Here is a 19,894-nt window from a genome sequence, read left to right as displayed (position 1 = left end):
TTTGGTCATTGTTTATGTTCTGTGTGCAATAGAAAGCTGAAAATGTGTACACTTACATAATTTGATGCAAGGAATCCAATAAAACAACTTAAGATATTTTAAAATAAACAAAACACCTGTAATTTTGACCTTTATCACAATTTTACAGGGTCAAGTTTGATTTAAAAATGCTGATGTAGCTTGGTTTTTTTTTTAAATCTTGTCCTGAATAGTTTGGTTAGAGTTATTATATAGGGACATTATCATAATTGGGATGTACCGGAATTCCGTTCTGGATGGAATTTGTAACTTTTAGGTCATTCTGGTTCCGACTGGACCTAGAATTTTTCAGGCCAGAATGGCCGAACTTATATTTTATCTTTATTTTTTAATGATACAGATCTGTAAATTAAATCAAAAAATCCACAAGGCAATGGAGAACTATAGGTAAACTTAGGTAAAAACAAAGTTCTTAACAAAAACTATGTAATTTTATTTGCAGTAATCAATTATGTAAGGATTTTTAGAAGTTTATTGTGGTACAAAAAGAGTTGCTATTTAGTTTGGGCAACAAACTAGATCAAAAATATTACCTGTCTCTGAGAATAGTATAGCCTCATTTTAAATGTTACTTAAATTTTAAACAATTAAAAAGTATAGGATACCTAATATAGAAAATATTTCAATTTTAATCTAAATGGAAAAATAGAAAACAAAGAAGTAACTTTAAATATAAATATTATGCAGGTTAAAACTTTTAATAAATAAAATTATGTTAAACTAATAAAAGCAATGTATTAGATTTAAATGAAACAAGAATCAAATCAATGAAATAGGTCTTTATGTATATATACAGAGCCGACTCGTAGCATGTGCGAAGTGTGCGAAACACACAGGCACAGCATTAAAAAGGCGCAAAGTTAAAATTCTGCTTAGAAACAAAATATATAGGCCTTTCTAGATCTATAACTAAAAATGCAAAATGTACAAAGTCCATTTTTGTAAACACTGAGTTATGCCCCTTGTCCAATCCTAATCAATTTATTTCAATGTTTTCTACTAACCAAGCAGAAAGTTTACATTTTGTGTTTACTTCTGGAAAAGATGGCCAATATTGATACTAGCTTTACTGAAATAGGTCACTGCCTTAAATTTCTATTGTCAGTTGTGAATGACATATCTGCACCTTATTTTCCAGATTTAAAAAACATTTTCTTAAATGTTTTTTTATAAAAAATACAAGTATCCTTGTTAGTCTATTATTTATATAATTATTTTTACACTTTGTTTTGGTTATTTTTTGTGCATAATTATTTTTTGTTAGTAATAGTAGATCTAGCTAGTAAATTTGAATGCAACTAGAACTGCCTATTTTGATGCAGATAGTGCGTTTTCAGATTATGATGCATTGCATAATGAGTTATTTTTTGCATACTTTTGATAGTTCAAATAAATTAAATTTAAAATAATGTTTGTTATTGTTTTATTTTAAAAATAAGAAGGTATTAAAAAGGCATAAAATATTAAAGAATTTGCATTAAACCAAATGAAAAATAAATAAAAAACCCTAGCAAAAAGTTCTAAGTCTGTTACACTTTATTATGCGAAAGTTATCCTTATGTACTATTTGGAAATTTTTTTTTTATTGAAAGGTGATTCAAAATAGCAACAACATATATATATATATATATATATATTTATATATATATATATATATATATTTATATATATATATATATATATATATACACACACACACACACACACACACACACACACACACACACACACACACACACACACACACACACACACACACACACACATAGTGTCCTGAAATAAAATGGATCAAAAAAAAATTGTCTGGTTGCCAAAATAAATTAAAAAGAGAAGAAAAAAAAATCAGAAGCTTTCAAAAAGCAGAAAACTCTTCATAATTTTCTACTAACAGCTGTAGAGACTGAAATTAAATATGAGAAACCAAATGAAAACAAGAAAGAAAGTTCAAGTGAAAAACAAAGTGAAGGAGAAATTAACATAATTGGAATTGAAAATATTAATCGAGGGTATAGTGAAACTAATGCAATTGTGAAATTGAATTTGAAAATCGAACCTTCAAACAATAACATGAATTTGGCTGTTGATGTGATCGAAAATAACTATGACGGTTTAGCGAATTGGCCAGAAAATTTGTCCACAATATTAATTCAAGACATAGTTACAAAAGAACCTTCAAAATTTTCTGTTACTGCTTACCCAAAAGATGATCAAAACCAATCATTTAACTATGTACATTTTTATCACAAAGCTCCTAATGAAGAATTAATCAACAGATTTTGGCTTGTTTATTCACTTAAATCAGACAAAGTATTTTGTTTTTGTTGTAAATTGTTTAGTAACGTTACTTCTTGTTTAGTGAAAACTGGAACAAATGACTGGAGACACATGACACTAATTTTAAAAAGACATGAAAACAGTGCAGAGCACTACGATTCATTTAGGAAACAGATAGATTTGAAGAAAGTACATCTCAAACTGTTGATTGTCTTACTGAAAAAATGTACCATACTGAAGTACAACATTGGGACTCTGTTATTAAGAGAATTATCAATATAATTTTGATGATGGCTCCTGAAAATATGGCATTCCGTGGATCATCAGACCAAATTTTTTCAGAAAATTATAGGAAATTCCTAAAAATTGTAGAACTACTTTCAAAGTTTGATCCAGTGATGGAAAAATATTTAAACAGAGCAGTTGAGAACCCTAATCGAGCACATTATTTGGGAAAGACTATTCAAGAAGAGTTAATTCAATTAATTAGCAAAGCAACAAAAGATAAGATTAAGTATGATAAAATGGCTAAGTATTTTTCCATTATTTTAGATTGTGCACCAGATAATAGTCACCAAGAGCAAATGTCTATTATTTTACCTTATGTTAACATTGTAAAACAATTGGATAACCAGGTTATCAGTGTCACAATTCAATAAAGTTTTATAGGATTCATAAATGTACTAGATACTATTGGATTAGGACTTACTAAAGAAATTTTGAATTCATTGGTATCAAATAATCTATCTGTCATGAATATTTGTGGACAAAGATATCGTAATGGATCCAATATGAAAGGTAAAAAAATTGGTGTACAGAAGCGTATAACTGATATAAATTCACAAGCCTTTTATATTCTTTGTGTCTGTCACTCCTTGAATATGGTTGTTGCAGATGCAGTCAAAGAAAGTTTTGAAATTATAAAATTTTTTTCACAAATTCAAGCTATGTATAATTTTTTCTCTGGGACTACAAAGCGTTGGCAAACTTTTGAATCAAAATGTTGCAAATTAACAGTAAAGTCATTAAGTACTACCAGATGGGAAAGTCATGTGAATGCTGTTCGTGCTCTAAAATTGGGATTTAAAGAAATTTATTGTGCATTCAAAGAAGTTGTTAACATTGTTAAAAGATTCTATTATTATATTAACTGCTGAACCACTTGCATCAAAATTAGACTGTTTTGAATTCATGTGCTGTTGTGGTTTGGCACAATGTATTAACTGAAATTAATTGATCAATTAACTATCAATTTTTTTGTTACTAAACACACGGAAAATTCTTTCAAAATATATATTTCAAAAGCCAAAATTCTAGCTAATGATGCAAGTTTGACTGATGAATTCAGTTCTATTTCGCGTGAAAGAGCAAGAAAAAGAAAATGATTTTATGATGATGAACCTTTTGAAGAAGATGGTGATATAAAATCAAACCAAAAATTCAAAAAGCAGTTTTTTGATGTTCTTTTTAAAATAGCTAAAGAATCGGTAAATGAAACCGTTTGAGTTTTTGTATAATATCAAAGATATTGATAAAATAGGAGAAGCAGACATAATTACAAATGCAGATTACTGGAAAAAGTATTGACTCATGGTGAATCAAAAGATGTGTATTCAGAGGATTTAATTCTGGAACTTAATTTGTTACGGAAATTAGATGGGGAAAAATCACAGGAATCTTGCTTAAATGGATCTATGATAGTCAGCTTGAAGAACTGTTTCCTAATGTTTGTATTTCCCTACGAATATTATTAACACTACCGGTAACAGTGAGTACAGGGGAACGTAGTTTTTCCAAATTAAAATTTATAAAAAACTATTTAATACCAACAATGGGCCAGAAATGTTTAAACGGTTTATCAATAATTTCCATTGAAAACAAAATTGCTGAATCTGTGGATATTGATATTTTAAGATTAACTTTTGCAAAATCTAAAGTTAGACGTGTTCCGTTTTCTAACTAAAAATATGTTTACAATCAATAAAATTGTCAAGAAAGTTATTTTATTTGTAGTATGTATTGTTTTATCATTTTGAAAAAAATGAATTTTTCGCGAGCAAGCTAACGCTTGCGAGCTCACTTGAAATTTAAATCTAAACGGCGCCAAATTTATTCTTGCACACATAAAAAATGTTTCACGAGCCGGCTCTGTGTGTGTGTATATATATATATATATATATATATATATATATATATATATATATATATATATATATATATATATATATATATATATATATATATTATAGGTTATAAATATATATTATGTAGCCACTATGCTGAGTTGCAGGCTTTCACTTTCAATCTTGAAGGTTAAAATGTACATAAGAGGTTGTCGGTAAAGTACGCACGCTTTTACTTCCAGCGCCCCCTCCCCCCATGCATTTTGCTATACGCTTTTTTTAGTACCCCTCACCTCCCTAAAAGTACCTACACTATTAACCTACCTACCTAACATTTTATGATTTTTTTTTTCAATTTAGTGTCTTCTTACTTTTATAATTGACCCGCTCCCCCCCATCTCATATACACCACTTGCAGACCCCCTCTTCCCATCCGAGCATACGTACTTTATGGGCGATCCTTAAGTATAATTCTTGTTCCGGCTGGAATTTTATTAACAATTCCGGTAAATCCGGTTCCGGCCGGAATTAAAAATTTCTGATTCGGTACACCCCTAGTTATTTCAAAAAATTAAAGAGTGGTCTTTTCTTAAACAAAAAAAAAACATGGTCAAGTTTACATAAATTTGTTAAAATCAAAGGAAAAAAAGGTGGTACTCATAATTAATGATAAAATCCACAGGATCTATTTTTTTGACAACTTAATCTGAAATTCAGGTGTTTTTTTATTTTTGTTTGACCAGATTTAAAAATAATGATTTCAGGTTGGAAATAAGTGACGATTTTTTGAAAAGAGCCACTGGAATAGATTTGCTAGATCAAATTGTTTTGTTAATATTTCTAAGTGATTTGCTTATTAAAAGCAGATTGGTGTCATCAGCAAAGTTGTAAGAAGTGGAAAACATCAGAAAGCTGATCATTGATAATTAAAAGGAAGAGCAATGGTTTTAATACAGAATATTGTAGGACACCATTTGTTGATTTTATCAATTCAGATTCCATAAGCACTGAAACTAAGCAGGTCTCGTTGTATATTAGCCAAAATTTGACATTATTTGAATCTTGAAACATTCTTTAACATATATCATATAGTTTTTGAATATCATATCAGATATACTTGTCAAATATATTATATACAAACCAAATCTCAAACTTTCAACATTTTCAAACTTTCAAAACTTTAAAACAAATAATATATACAAACTAAATCTCAAACTTTCAACACTCAACCTAATTGTTTGTCTGGAAACTTTTTCCATTTACTGATATTTTTACTTATGAAAAAAATATTCATTTAGTCTTTGAACAGCTAAAAGCTTCAAATTATCTGTACCTAAACATCAAACTGTTTATTGATTAAATATCCGAGTATATGCACATGGAGTAGTCTCCCCTTACAATTTAAATCTCTCCCTACATTTTCCAAATATAAAAATGGTCTGTTTAATTTCTTATTAAGTATAAGTATTTTTCCTATGCTCCTCTAATGCTAACTATTTATTTTAACTTTGTACACTGCTGTTTAATCTATTATATATACTCTATTACTCTCCTTGTTTCAATGCTGATTTAATACTGCTGATACTTGTTCTTTTTAATTTTTTTATAATTCTTTAAATTATCATTTTATTTTTTGTTCTTTATATTACCATTTTATGATGAAATCAATCACTCTCGTCATTATTGATATTGTTATTCATGTTATTATTCATTATTATATTATAATATTAATTTAAAATGATAAGTTTAACTGTTTTTTTTTAACTTTAATTCTATTTACAAAGCAAAAAGTGTTTGTTTACATTTTTTGTAACTATTTTGTTTTATTTTATATTTTAATTTTATTTTTGCTTTATTATTATTATTATTAATAATTAATTTTTTTTTTTTACAGATTGACTGATTTGAATAGGTAGAACATGTGCAGCGTCAGGATGGCCATGCCTCCGAATAAATCCTCCTCCATGCCTCCTAATAAATCCTAAAATATCCTAGTATTTGAAGAACCTAAAAAGACCTAATTTTTCCTAAAATATACAAATTTTAAAAATATTTCTAAAATATTCTATTTAAACTTGTTTTTTGAACTTTAGGTTTTCTTTTGAACATTTGAACTTTCAAATTTTTTAATAAAATTTTTGAATAACATTTAAATTTCTAAAATAAAAAATTTTTTAATTCTGCTAAATAATCATAATTTTTTTTATTCCGTTTTTCAAGTTTTCCCATAAAATCACCTACACAATCCTTTAAAATCTCCTAAAATCTCCTAATTCTTCTAGTTTTTTAACTCATAAAAGTGTGGCCACCCTGGGAGTGTACATTCAATGACTAAGGGTTTTTGATTGAACAGGCAACCTTAATGCCAACCCAAAATGTTAATTAAAAATTGTTCAAGCACTAAAATGACATTCCAAGTGATAAAATACCAATGTTTATGAGTAAAAATGACAAGATAGATTTTACCGCAGAAAAATCAAGTGAAAAACAACAATTATGTTTAGAACAATTAATTCTGTAAGCAGTCACTTGCTTGATGAATATTCAACATCATTAATAATGGTCAAACTAATTATACCAAGACAAATTTTTAAAAAGTCATCACTTCTATCAAGTCCTAGTTTAACCAAGGCTAATGCGTTAAACAACAAGGTTGTTTAAAGCATTTTATTAGCTTTGCTTTTGCTCATATCAATGATCCCATCAATAGAGATGTGTGTGTAGTTGTCTCTCATAGGTTGATCATCTTTTAGTTAAAAAATTTTGATGGTTTCTCCTGGTGCTGCATCCTTTTTTACAATCAAATCTGATGCTATTTTCTTTTTTGTAATCAAATCTGATACTGTTTGCTTATTGCAGCTATAACTAGTGTGGCAAGTAGCTTAAGATTTTCTTTTAAGGTTGATAGTTTGCAATCATGTTGCAAGCTCTTCCCCAAAAGGGTTAGGCAGTCTGTACACCTCTTTTGTGTTCTTTCTAATGAAATTTTAGCGGTCTCTTTTTCAATCAGCTTTTAGTGCCTTATTAAAAGAGGAGACAGTATGACATCTTTGCTCCCATCTTTTTTACAAATGGTTGATTGACACAGCTCACAAAAGCCCTAAGGAACTCTTTTATCAAAAACACCAATGTTTACACCAAGATTTAAGCAATTCTTTTTCCTTAAGTTGATGTAAGATGTCTTGTGCAATTTTTCACAAAAACGGCATTCATACAATTTTTCTATAATTATAATTAGACCTAGCTTTGGCATTTCCAAATCAACTTTGGAAATGCCAAAGCTAGGTCTAATTATAATTATAGACATGCACTTTTAGAGGAAGCTGTGCACTTTTTCTTGCACAGCTTCCTCTAAAACTGCATGTCTCAAAGAAACCTTGCACAATTTGCTCTAAGAAGTGCACACAGCTTGCTCTAAGAAATGCATGTCTCAAAGAGACCTTGCACAACTTGCATTATAAAGTGCATATAACTTGCTCTAAGAAGTGCATATCTCAAAGAGACCTTGCATACAAATACAAAGCATTAAATTCTTCAACAAAGGCAAAGAAATTATCTTTCATCTAAGTAGCTATGTGTTTAGTATATTTTACTGCAGATTTCGCAGTTCTCAGTTATGGAAGTGTTAAGCATATATTGCCTTTCACTTCTTAATACTGTTACAACAGATCATATTTTTACATAATTCAAAACACGCTGAATCTTATATTAAATTTATAAACAGTAAAAATCTTGATGGTTTGTGTGTCTCTTCCAGTTTTAGAAATTTTTTAAAAAGTTTAATTTCTTTTTGGCCATCAAACTAATGTTTTTGTAAAAGCCAATAAGATTGTGCTAGGAAAATAGCTGTTTTAATGCGAGCTGTTTTATTTAATTTCTGTAGTACAAGGAGATATAAGATAATTTTTTATCAAATACCTTTAAAAGTCAAGTTTTTAAATTTTTGGACATTAAGAGAATAACTTGCAATTAAAGGAAATATTTCTTGATTTCTAATAGTAATATCATTGAAACCAAAATTAATAAAAACCAATATAAAACCAGTAAATAAATATTGGAGTGTTTATTTAGCTGCATAGGTTTTAGTAACTCCATTTTCAGTTATAAATGTTTGTTTAGCTGCATAAGTTTTAAATAATTCGTGTTGTACTGTATTAGAAGTGTATCATAAACTGTTGAGACAGCAAAATCTTGTAAATAATTAAATGGGATTTTTTTTCTATCGCTTAAATGTTCTGTATACAAATAATTGTAAGTTAAAATGCAAAAACCTTTCGATATTTTTACTGTTTTTAATCTCCTGCTTCATCAACGCAAAATTCAAAATAAATTTAAAAGTTACTCAATTCTAGATAAAAAAAATTTTAAATACATGGTTTAATGTAAAGATAAAGAAGATGAAACTTTAACAAGCAGTTTATTAATAAACAATCAGAAAACTACATTTATTGATTGTTTATCAATAAGCTAGTTAGCTTTTATCTAGTGTCCATAAAAATCTATTAAATAAAAAAAGTGGCCTGACTATTTTTTATGACTATGTGAAAATGTACATTCTTTATGATTAATAAAAATGGCTATTTAAGTATAAGAATTTTTTTGACTATATAAGTATAAGAATTTTTTTTCTACTAAAAACTTATTCAAGTTTAAAAAAATAAAGATTTTAATTCTTGTTTTATTTTATTTAATGCAGTTATTATTTTTTTTAAACTATTTTATTATTTTTTAATGTTTTTTTTTTACATACATATAAAGTCTTAAGAAATTCCTTTTTATTTTTTAAGGCTCCAGATCTTTGGATACAAGCCAATAACTTGGATAAAGTTAGTTTTTTATTTTTTATATCAGGTTTTTATTAAAATTTAAAAAAAATAAAAGTTTTATACAAACTTTTTCTCAAATTTTCAAATATATTTAAAGATTATTATATGGGTTCTTGAAATTCTTAACATTTACAAATAATTATATGGTTTCTCAAATTTTGTCAACATGTATCAATTTTAATACACATCACATATGTGACGCATCTGACCAAAACCAGTCGGATGTCGCGTTATGTTATATTGAGAAAACCATCAAAACATCTCAAAAATTCAATTTTTATCATTATTTATTTTTTTGCATAATTGTTTACATAATTATGTATTACAATTGTTTCTATTGCCCTTTAACAATGGGCAATAGAAACATTTTCTAAGTTATAACAATTTTGATCTTTTTGAATTTAAATTTTTTTTTATTTAGTACAAATACTTAAAATTAACTGTAGTTTTAAACAGTTTACACAAACAGATTTACCTGAGTTACCAGTTTTTCATCACCTTTCACATTGTACTTGATATTAATGTACTTACTGAGACTTTTACTTACAGATTATATATGTAAAGATTCATATTTACTTACAGATTATATATGTAAAGATTCATATTTACTTACAGATTATATATGTAAAGATTCATATTTACTTACAGATTATATATGTAAAGATTCATATTTACTTACAGATTATATATGTAAAGATTCATATTTACTTACAGATTATATATGTAAAGATTCATATTTACTTACAGATTATATATGTAAAGATTCATATTTACTTACAGATTATATATGTAAAGATTCATATTTGCTTACAGATTATATATGTAAAGATTTATATTTACTTGTATTAATGTGTAGTTGTATAGTAAATATGAAAATATTTACTTGTATTTATGTGTAATTGTACAGATTCATATGTACTTGTAGTCATGTTTAGTTTTATAGATTCATATGTACTTGCACTGTTCAAACATATATGCACAGGTTAATACATACTTTTTTATTTTTTTTATTTTTTATTTAACATCTTCACTTCCAACAAGGCTGTAAGTTAGCACTATTACTATAACTTCATCTTTTACTGGGAGAGAAAAGATAAAGTTTATAGAGCAAGATAACGATTGACAGATGACTTAAAAGGTTGCAAATTATGTGAATCAGGAAAACAAGATGAAGAAAGCAAATTCCAAAGTGCTGACGTACGAGGTAAAAACTGGATGAATAAGAATTTTGAGAGTACTTAGGAACAGTCACAGTAAATTGATGAGACAATAGAATGGCGAATAACACGAGAATGAATTTTAGTAGATGGCACAAAAGAAGCTAGTTCTTTAGAGCAGTACCCATTATAAAATTTGTAGAAAAGAGGAAGAGAAGTAACATTGCAACGCTGTGTAAATGGTTGGAGGTTAGCTACAAGAGCAGGTCCAACTATGTTTAGAATGCGTTTTTGCACCTTGTCTAAAAGAAAAAGGGCATCATTAAAAGATCTGCCCTCAGATATGGCAACAGTATTCCATACAGGGACAGATTTGAGATTTATAGAGATAAAGAATAGAATCTTATCAAAACTGTTTGCTGTTTACACTTTTGAATAAACAAAAATGCATGTTTTTGTATTTAGACACTTTTTTGAAATCCACGGTTATCTTTAAATAGTAATAAATAAATGGATAGGATGAATGCTCCTTTGTGCATGTTTAACACAAACTGATTGCATCTATTAAAAAAAAATTAAAAGAAAAAAAACTGATAGACAAGAAAATGTTCTTTAGCACCTTTTTGATATCGAAATGTAAGAAATTTACTAACATAAGTTTAAAATTATGTATATGTAAAAGTTATATATATATATATCAGGCTTGGACAGGAATAACGTGCGATTGCACGTTATTTAAATAAGATTTGTTCATTAAACAATCATTACAAGTAATTTGTAAAAACATTTTGTGTAACTTAAAATGTTTCAAAAGATAAGTTTTAAAGTATTTTATTTCAAATGCAATTAAAACGTAACAAAAGTGTAATTTTCGTTTCAAATTTGAGTTTCTTGAGTTTTATTTTGAAGCTTGTATATACATTTTTTTTCCGTAGGGAATCGTTTCCTTTTTTCTTTAGTTTTTTTAATTTTGTTCCTAGTTGAAGTTTATCTTAGCTTTTTTTTCTTCAGCACATTTCTGAAATCAAAACATCTAAACAGTTGTTAACAAAAAAAATCATTTGTATGGTCAGCAATAGCATTCGATCGCATGCCATATATATATATGTGTATATATATATATATATATATATATATATATATGTATATATAAATAAATTTATATATACATATATATATTAGTCTTCTCCATTTAAAATTTGATGCCAGCGCACAAAATCCTCAATCCACATGTTAGCCTCAAATGACATCCGTGCTGGATGGTCATTTGAGGCTAACATGTGTGATTTTCATCTTTATTTGCTTTTTAATATCTTTATTTAAGTTAAAATAAAAACAGCGAATGGAATGCTTTGAAAAATTCTAAATAAAATAATTTTAAAAAACAACAATATAAATGTTTTATTTAAATTCTAAATAAAATAGTCAATATAAAAACATTAAAATGTTTTAAGTTCTAAACTAAAAAAATTAAAATAAATACTTAAAAAAAAAAACTTTATTTAAATTCTAAATAAAATAATTATATTAAAAAAAAAAATGTTTTATTTATAGGAATCCCGAAGTGCCAAGACAAGTTGTGTTCATATTAAAGAAAAGTTTATAAAAATGTTTAGGCTAATATTTTTTGATTAAAACAAAATAATAAATGCATGCCAATAAAATTAAAATTGTTGTTTTGGTGGAAGCTCGCCTTCTCTATTTTTTTTTATTCTCCGAATCTGTATAATGTTAGCTGCAATCTGCAGACTTGTTAATTTATTTCATGCGTATTTAATTCATAACAGTTTCAGTATATGATGTCATCATAGAGATTTTTTTTCAAGATATTGTATTTTTTTTTTTTTTGCCACAATCACCAAATCTTGTTCATTTGTATAACTTTTTACTAAATCTCAAAAAAAAAAGTTTGTAATGAAAAATAAAATAATATATATGGTTTTGGTATTTGAGTGTCACGACTTGTTTTTAATGATTGTAAGTATTAATCTTTATCAACAATTTTAATTGAACAATGACAATTTGCTCTGTTATTGGGTGCCGTAGAAATGCAAGCACATTGGGTTCTTGGATATACTTTCATTGATTACCCTTAGATCCAATGACTGCAGCTTTATGGAAAAAGGCAATTGGTATATATAACTGCAACTAGAGTGTAACTATATGTTCTTTACATTTTGATGGTTTATTGTTTTTGTCAAAAAATAAATGACAAAAATAATCATTCCATATTCAATGAGAGGGCGGATCCATTGTTTGAAGGTGGAAGTAAATTAGGGAGACTGTTGAAAAGTGATAAATATTTCTTTAAAATTGCTTGTTTTGAGGATGCTACCCCAATGGAGATTTCTAGGAATGAGCATTAAAACATTCGAAATGTTACATACCAGAGAATCCTTAAATGAGCTTTAACTAAAATGAAAATATTAATTTTATTGGTATGCATTATTTAGTTTTAATCAAAAAAATGTTTGTTTTTTTAAACATTTTCTTTAATATGAACACAACTTGTCTTGGCAAATACTAAATAAGTTAAAATAAAAACAGCAAAATGAATATTTTATTTAAATTCTATAAATAAAATAATTCATACATAAAAATGTTTTTACAATTTTTTGTAAAAGTATTTGATAAACTAAAAAAGATTTAGTGCAGTTTAAAAAAAGTGGAGAAGACTGATATATATTGCGATATGCAAACATTTCTAAGTTAAATTGAGTTTAAAGATCATATTTATTTTTTATTAAGTATTTATTTAAAATTGCATAGTATTTAAATGAGTTTTTAAATTTTTTTCGTCATACATTATATATATATATATATATATATATATATATATATATATATATATATATATATATATATATATATATATATATATATATATATATATATATGTATATATATATATATATGTATATATATATATATATATATATATATATATATATATAAATATATGTATATATATATATATATATATATATATATATATATATATATATATATAAATATGCATATATGTATATATATATATATATATATATATATATATATATATATATATATATATATATATATGTATATATGTATATATATATATATATATATATATATATATATATATATATATATATATATATATATATATATATATATATATATATATATATATATATGTATATATATAATGTATCGGGAGTATTATTCTCTTAAGTTAAAAAAATGATAAGTGGAAGATGCACCGTCAATGTTTTCAAATAAATATTTGAACAAACATCTCGAAGTATATGAAAACTGGACAAACATTTTTGATACAATGTAGTGTTAGCAGTATATATATATATATATATATATATATATATATATATATATATATATATATATATATATATATATGTGTATATATATATATATATATATATATATATATATATATATATATATATATACACATATATATCATTTTTTTAACAAATAAATTAACAATACATGTTTGACTATTATATAGTCATCTTCAATTGGGTTAAAAAAAAACTTATTTAATTTTATATACAAGTATTCTACGGTAATAAAATATAAATTACAACTTTTTATTAATTATAACAAAATAGGTAATAGCAAAAAATATAATTTTTTGCTATTACCTATTTTGTTGTAATTAATAATAAGTTATTAAATTATTTAATAAAATATTAAAAACAAATTAAATGGTAACTATTATGTGAAAAGTGAAATTGTAATATGGTTTAACTGTTTGTTCATAACTGGATTTTTCCATTAAATGAACAAACTTTCCTTAATCTTAAGCACAAATTTATTGGAGGCAGAACCCAATTTGAAAACAGAATCCTGTTTATCAATATTTTGTAAGATATTATGAATTAATCAAGAGTATTATTGCATATAGGTATCAAGGACAATTCTATTTTGTGAATTTGATGTGAGTGATTGAACATTTTTATTTGATCAAAAAAGTACGCTAAAGGACTGACTTTGCAGATTTACAAACCTCCCAAGGTTGAATTTTGTAGGTAGAACAAGAGATGATAACTTGAGCTGAGACAATGATGATATTTATTGAATAATATCAAACCTCACAAAAAAATGACAATAGCTGAAGCTAAGCTGTTAGAGCATAGATGCATATAAGAAGGCAACATAAGCAAATCTGGTGTTTACTAATGATTGACCAAGCATACTGTTCAGTTCCTGGTGGAACTAAAATTTTAGGTGTGGTTCAAACTTGAATAGAGATTTTAGTTTTTGATATAGTTTTGGTTCAAAAGACTACTGAAAAATTGTATTATGTGGCATAAGTATTATAAGAATTGAAAATATATGATTTTTAAAATAATAAAAGAAACAAAGAAACAAGCCTTACTTTTTTAGAATTTAAAAAGTTATGAAAATGTAAAAGAAAATCATTTTTCAGCAATAGAAACTACAGAAAAACTTCAGTTGCAACAGTTTAGTTGAACTAAGATGGAAAAGTTATTTATTTAATTTGATGCTTTTAAAAAAAATGTAAAATGGATTGTTATGTCCCAAATGGAAAAAATAAAATATTCAATAGTGAATTGGCTTCAGATATGAAAATTTTATTTTGTGAAAGGAGGAAGTATGCAAATTTTTTGTACATGTCAAAAATTGTTGAAAAAAAGAACTTTCTCATTTACAGGGTCAGTCATTCTTATATGCGTGTCTATTCATTTTTATATGCATCTCTATTTATTTTTAAATGCATCTCTATTCATTTTTATGTGTATGTTTATTCATTCTTATATGTGTGTTTATTCATTCTTATATGCACGTTTACATGCAAGTCAACTACCCATAAAATCTCAAATATAATTTTATATAAACAATAAATAGGCTTTTATGTTTTTATATAGATATATTCAAAATATAAATTAGGTTGCTGCCATTGCTATTTATTTTGTTTGTAAGTATGCTTTAAACAAGAAAAATTGATACCCCATCCATATTTCGAGGCCTTTCTCCCTGTTTGTAAGTATGCTTTAAAGAAGAAAAAAGTTCTTCTATTGGATTAAGCTGTGGCTTGTATGCTGGCAGATACTTAACAGCTATGCCATGAAAGGCTAGTTGGCTGGAATCTTTTTGTTAGGCTTTGCCTAACAAAAAGATTCCAGTGGAATTTACAATAGTTCATAACAAGCACCTGCGCTTCCACATCTTTTTTTTTTATTTGAGCATTTTTAGGTCTTGAATGCAGTCATGTCATTGAATTCTCCTCTGTTTAACATAACGACAAGATTTTGAACTGTGCGCTTAGATAAATTAAGTGAAATGGAGCTGCTTGTTGTAGATTAATTTCTTTCAACTAAATGCTTAAGCATTTCTATGAGCTATTTTGTAACATTTTCCCTTGTTTTTCGATTGCCACTGCTTTTTTCTCCTCCATCCATAGAGTAAATATTTGTGTATTAATAATAATTATATATAATTAAATTTAAATCTAGATAAATGAATAATTAGATAAAAATAGTTTAATCAATCAATAAATTTAATAATAAAATTAAACAAACATCTAATACTAAATTAAGTAAGAAAAAGAAGGTAGTTTGTACCTTAAATAAACCATCATTAAATGTAAAATGTCTTTGTCTTAATTATTTTTAACCTCGTTTACCAGGGAATAAGAACAATTTGTTTTGAAAAAACTGGGCTTTTTTAAAATACATGTAAGAATGAATAAATATTCATATAAGAATGAATAAATAAGCATATAAGAATGAATAAATATGCATATAAGAATGAATAAACACGCATAGAAAAATGAATAGACGCACATATAAGAATCAATAACCCTTTAACTCAAAATTATTAGTGTTTAAATTAAACTTAATATTATTAGTAAAACATATTAATATAAAACAAAGGTTTTATGACACAATATTCAAAGTATTAACCTTTAAAATTTATTATTAAAACTAGTTTTTGCTGAATCAACCAAGCTATGCTATTTTGGTAGACACTAAATCTCGAGTAAATTTTAAGATTGCTTATGTTGTTGAAGACCAGCTAGAAGTTGTTTTAAACCACGAGGTAACATTTATAAAGCTATATGGTTTTTTTATTTTTATTTTTTTGTTGATTTCTTTTAATGAATATTATTTATAGATGTATTCAAATGTATTATATATTTGATTCTGCAATAGTTATAAAATGTTTTGCAAGCAAGAGGTATGGAGTTCAAATCCACCACCTCCTTTAACTTATTTGTAGTGGTGTAGTGGTGGAGCGCTCACTTCGTAAGCAAGATGTTCAGAGTTTGATCCTCACCACAACCCTGACAGTACCGTGCTTAACTTGACTCTCTGTATAGCGGCCTTGTTAGTCAAAGTTTGTGTTTCAAAGTTTAAGAGTTGAGAGAGAGAGTTGTAACCACAAGAAGTAGCCTCCTTGACTGTAGTGGCCCTTTTTTTGATGACTTTTAATTTTATATATAAATAAATGAAGTTTAAAAAAAAAAAAATGCCAAACACAAAATAAAAACTTTTAAAGAAACTTGTTTGCTTTGCAAAGGTCGTGAATCTGATGGTCAAGTAATTGGAAAAAACACAGCAATGATTTTATATATCATTGTGAATGTTTTAATCACAAACATGTTGATTTTGTGGTATAATGTTTTTGACACAAATTGACAAAAAGAATGCTATAAGTGGATTGTTGAGATTCAGTCACCACAGACTTTTTCATTGTTTCTTTCATTGTTGACATTTTCTGGCAAATTTCGTTTTTTTGCTAGTGAGGACCAGGCAACATCATCATGTCATGGAGGGATCAGGACTGATTACTTAAATTTATTTATGCAAGTAACTCATGCTTATAATGTCTGGTAAAGCAGTAGCTAATGCATTATGAACTTCTTAGTTTAAATTGCATTGATAAGCGCTTTTGACAGAGAAATTACTATAACTGATTTCTCTGACATTTTTATAATTACTGATTACTCTGACGTTGTTATTTTGGTTTACATGTAGAATCAAAATATGTGCGATCTTTTTTTTGCTCTGCAAAGCTAAGAAGTGTATTTTAAAAATATGGAAACTATCAGTATAAAGAATTTTGCATGTAAAGTCATGTGAAAAAAATCTGTTGTTTATCTATGTATGGGTTGTAATACAACTTCTGTTCTTTTTTTCAAGGGGAAGGTAGTTGAATTGATCGTAATCACAAATAATACCGATTATGTATTATAAATTATATGTTTCAAGATCAAATTTAACTGTGTACATTGGTTATATAACTTACTTATTAAGTCAACATGTAAAAATAATTTACTCTATTTATACAAATGCTTAAAATCATTAAAATAAGTATTCTAATAATGAATGTAATTGGTTTTTTAATAATCACCCAATATCCGATTTATAATTGTTAAGGCCATAATTGTGCCATTTAAATAGTTATGCCCATAATTAAGGGATTTGATTGTCTGTTTATATACCAATTGCCATGTCAGTTGAATTTGACTTAAATTAAGAATTTCTTCTGCTCATTGACATAAATGTAATATTTCTTCTAATCAGTAGTTATTTATTTACAAATTAAGTAACAAATTTCAAAATTTATGTATATTCTTTACAGAACCTAACACATCACCAAGTATCTAGTGTTAAAGCACAAGTGTATGGTATATACTGATCATAGACTTTTATTAATACTGTTATTATTATTATTATTATTATTATTATTGTTATTACTGTTAATTTAGTTTTAATAATTGAAGTTTGTTCCTTACTATTTTCTAATAAACCAGTATTTACACAGTATATAAGATTGGTTGGTCAAAATACTAAAACATATAAATCAATAATGGAAACTTTGCATTGTATGAACTAAGCTTCATACTGCATTGTTGATGCTTTTGTTTTGAATGCGCATTCCTGACATAAGATGTAGCTGCAGCACAAAAACATGGAAAACAATATTAACATGAAGAAATGAAATATCATGACTGCAGGCAGTGTCAAGGTCATAGTGCACAAATGCAACAAAAAATGGCAATAATAATTTGATAACAGTGAAAATGGCAGGAAAAGTAACAAGGACGGAAACATTTTTGAAAAATTATTTGAACTTATTTTTCAGTAGTTGCATGTAAAAATCAAAAAATCTTTAAATCTTACTATAATAAGTAAAAAAATTTTCAAAATTAGTTAAATGTATATTTATTGGATTGAGGTGTAATTTGAAAATATATATGTTTCCAAAATGTTGCTGTTTCTTCTTTAGATAAATTATAAACAGTTTTATTAGAGGCTCAAATTCCTTTTTTTTATTTATAATTTTTTTGAATAAAGGTGTCTGATTTTTCATAATTTGCACACGTTAACCTATATTTGTACATATTAGGCTATGAATGGAAAATTTTGCTCAAAATTATTTTGGTATCAAATTCATTTAATCCAAATTTTGTGCCGGATTGTTCTTATTTTAGAAAGACTAGGGATTTAAAAGCAAGAAAAACTGCATGACAAAAATTTTTTAAATGAATGTTAAAATTTTGAGGCGAATGAATATTGAATGAATAGTTTGAACATTTTAAAAAGAGTTAAAATATTTTTTGTTTTTTTAGGTAACTAATAATTAATTTCATTTATGATTTACTTATATACAACCTATATATTGACCGGCACAGTGAGCTAGAAATCACTTTTACTAGACAAAACTAATAACTTGTCAGATAAAAAAGATTTAAGAACCATTTTTTGCACTGTTTACTAGTTTGAGGATTGCGGTTTCAATTGTGACACTAGTTTTAATTTTGGGTTGCTATGGATACCTAAATTGCTCAGCAGCCACATATTTTATTAACTATTCAAACATAAACTAAAAAAGTAATAACTTTATTGTATTACTTCCATAATTACCACATTGAGTATTTTTATACCACTATTTTACTACAATTATTGTAGTGGTACTATGGATTTTTTATTCAGTTGATAGTGACACCTGAAATGCCTGGCAACAGTTTATTTTGCATAGTTACTCGCTTAAGTAACTTTTCTTAAAGCATCAATGTTATAAGACATATATTAATGTGGAAGTCTGATTAAAAATTTATTTATACATTTGAAAAATTTAACACATTCCCAAAAACTAATTATAAGTATTTTTTCCAGGACTCTATTTTATATTTCATAAAACTACTATATAATCCATACAAAGAGGAACCTAAAGGTTAAACCTGTGTATATAATAATACAAAATTTTGGTTTAAAATTATTTTTCGAACCAAAACTCATATATTCTGATAATTGTGAAACAGCTTTAGCTTTTTTTTCCTTACCATCTTGGCGCAAACTACAACCTGATGCAAACAATAGTTCTTAAGATGAATATGATGCAACTAATCGCGTCAATCTTCTTTTCTTTGTTTTACTACTTAAAGTATCAAAATTTACCTGGAGCCTGCCAGATACTACAGTGATAAGAGCAAAGTTTT

The 19,894-nt window shown here is 26.3% G+C and overlaps 1 protein-coding gene across 1 annotated transcript in view; it reads left to right on the top strand.

Moving 5' to 3' along the window:
- LOC100198489 (uncharacterized) overlaps positions 1-19,894 on the top strand; it is a 36,996-nt gene that overhangs the window by 4,316 nt on the left and 12,786 nt on the right. The window contains exons 3-4 of the mRNA XM_065792999.1: positions 9,224-9,262; positions 16,378-16,488. Of these exons, the coding sequence (XP_065649071.1) occupies positions 9,224-9,262; positions 16,378-16,488 (150 nt within the window). The remainder of the gene's footprint in view (positions 1-9,223; positions 9,263-16,377; positions 16,489-19,894) is intronic.

This window comes from Hydra vulgaris, chromosome 03 (assembly GCF_038396675.1).
Source record: "Hydra vulgaris chromosome 03, alternate assembly HydraT2T_AEP".
NCBI lineage: Eukaryota > Metazoa > Cnidaria > Hydrozoa > Anthoathecata > Hydridae > Hydra > Hydra vulgaris.
This window is presented reverse-complemented; position numbering and strand designations above follow the sequence as displayed.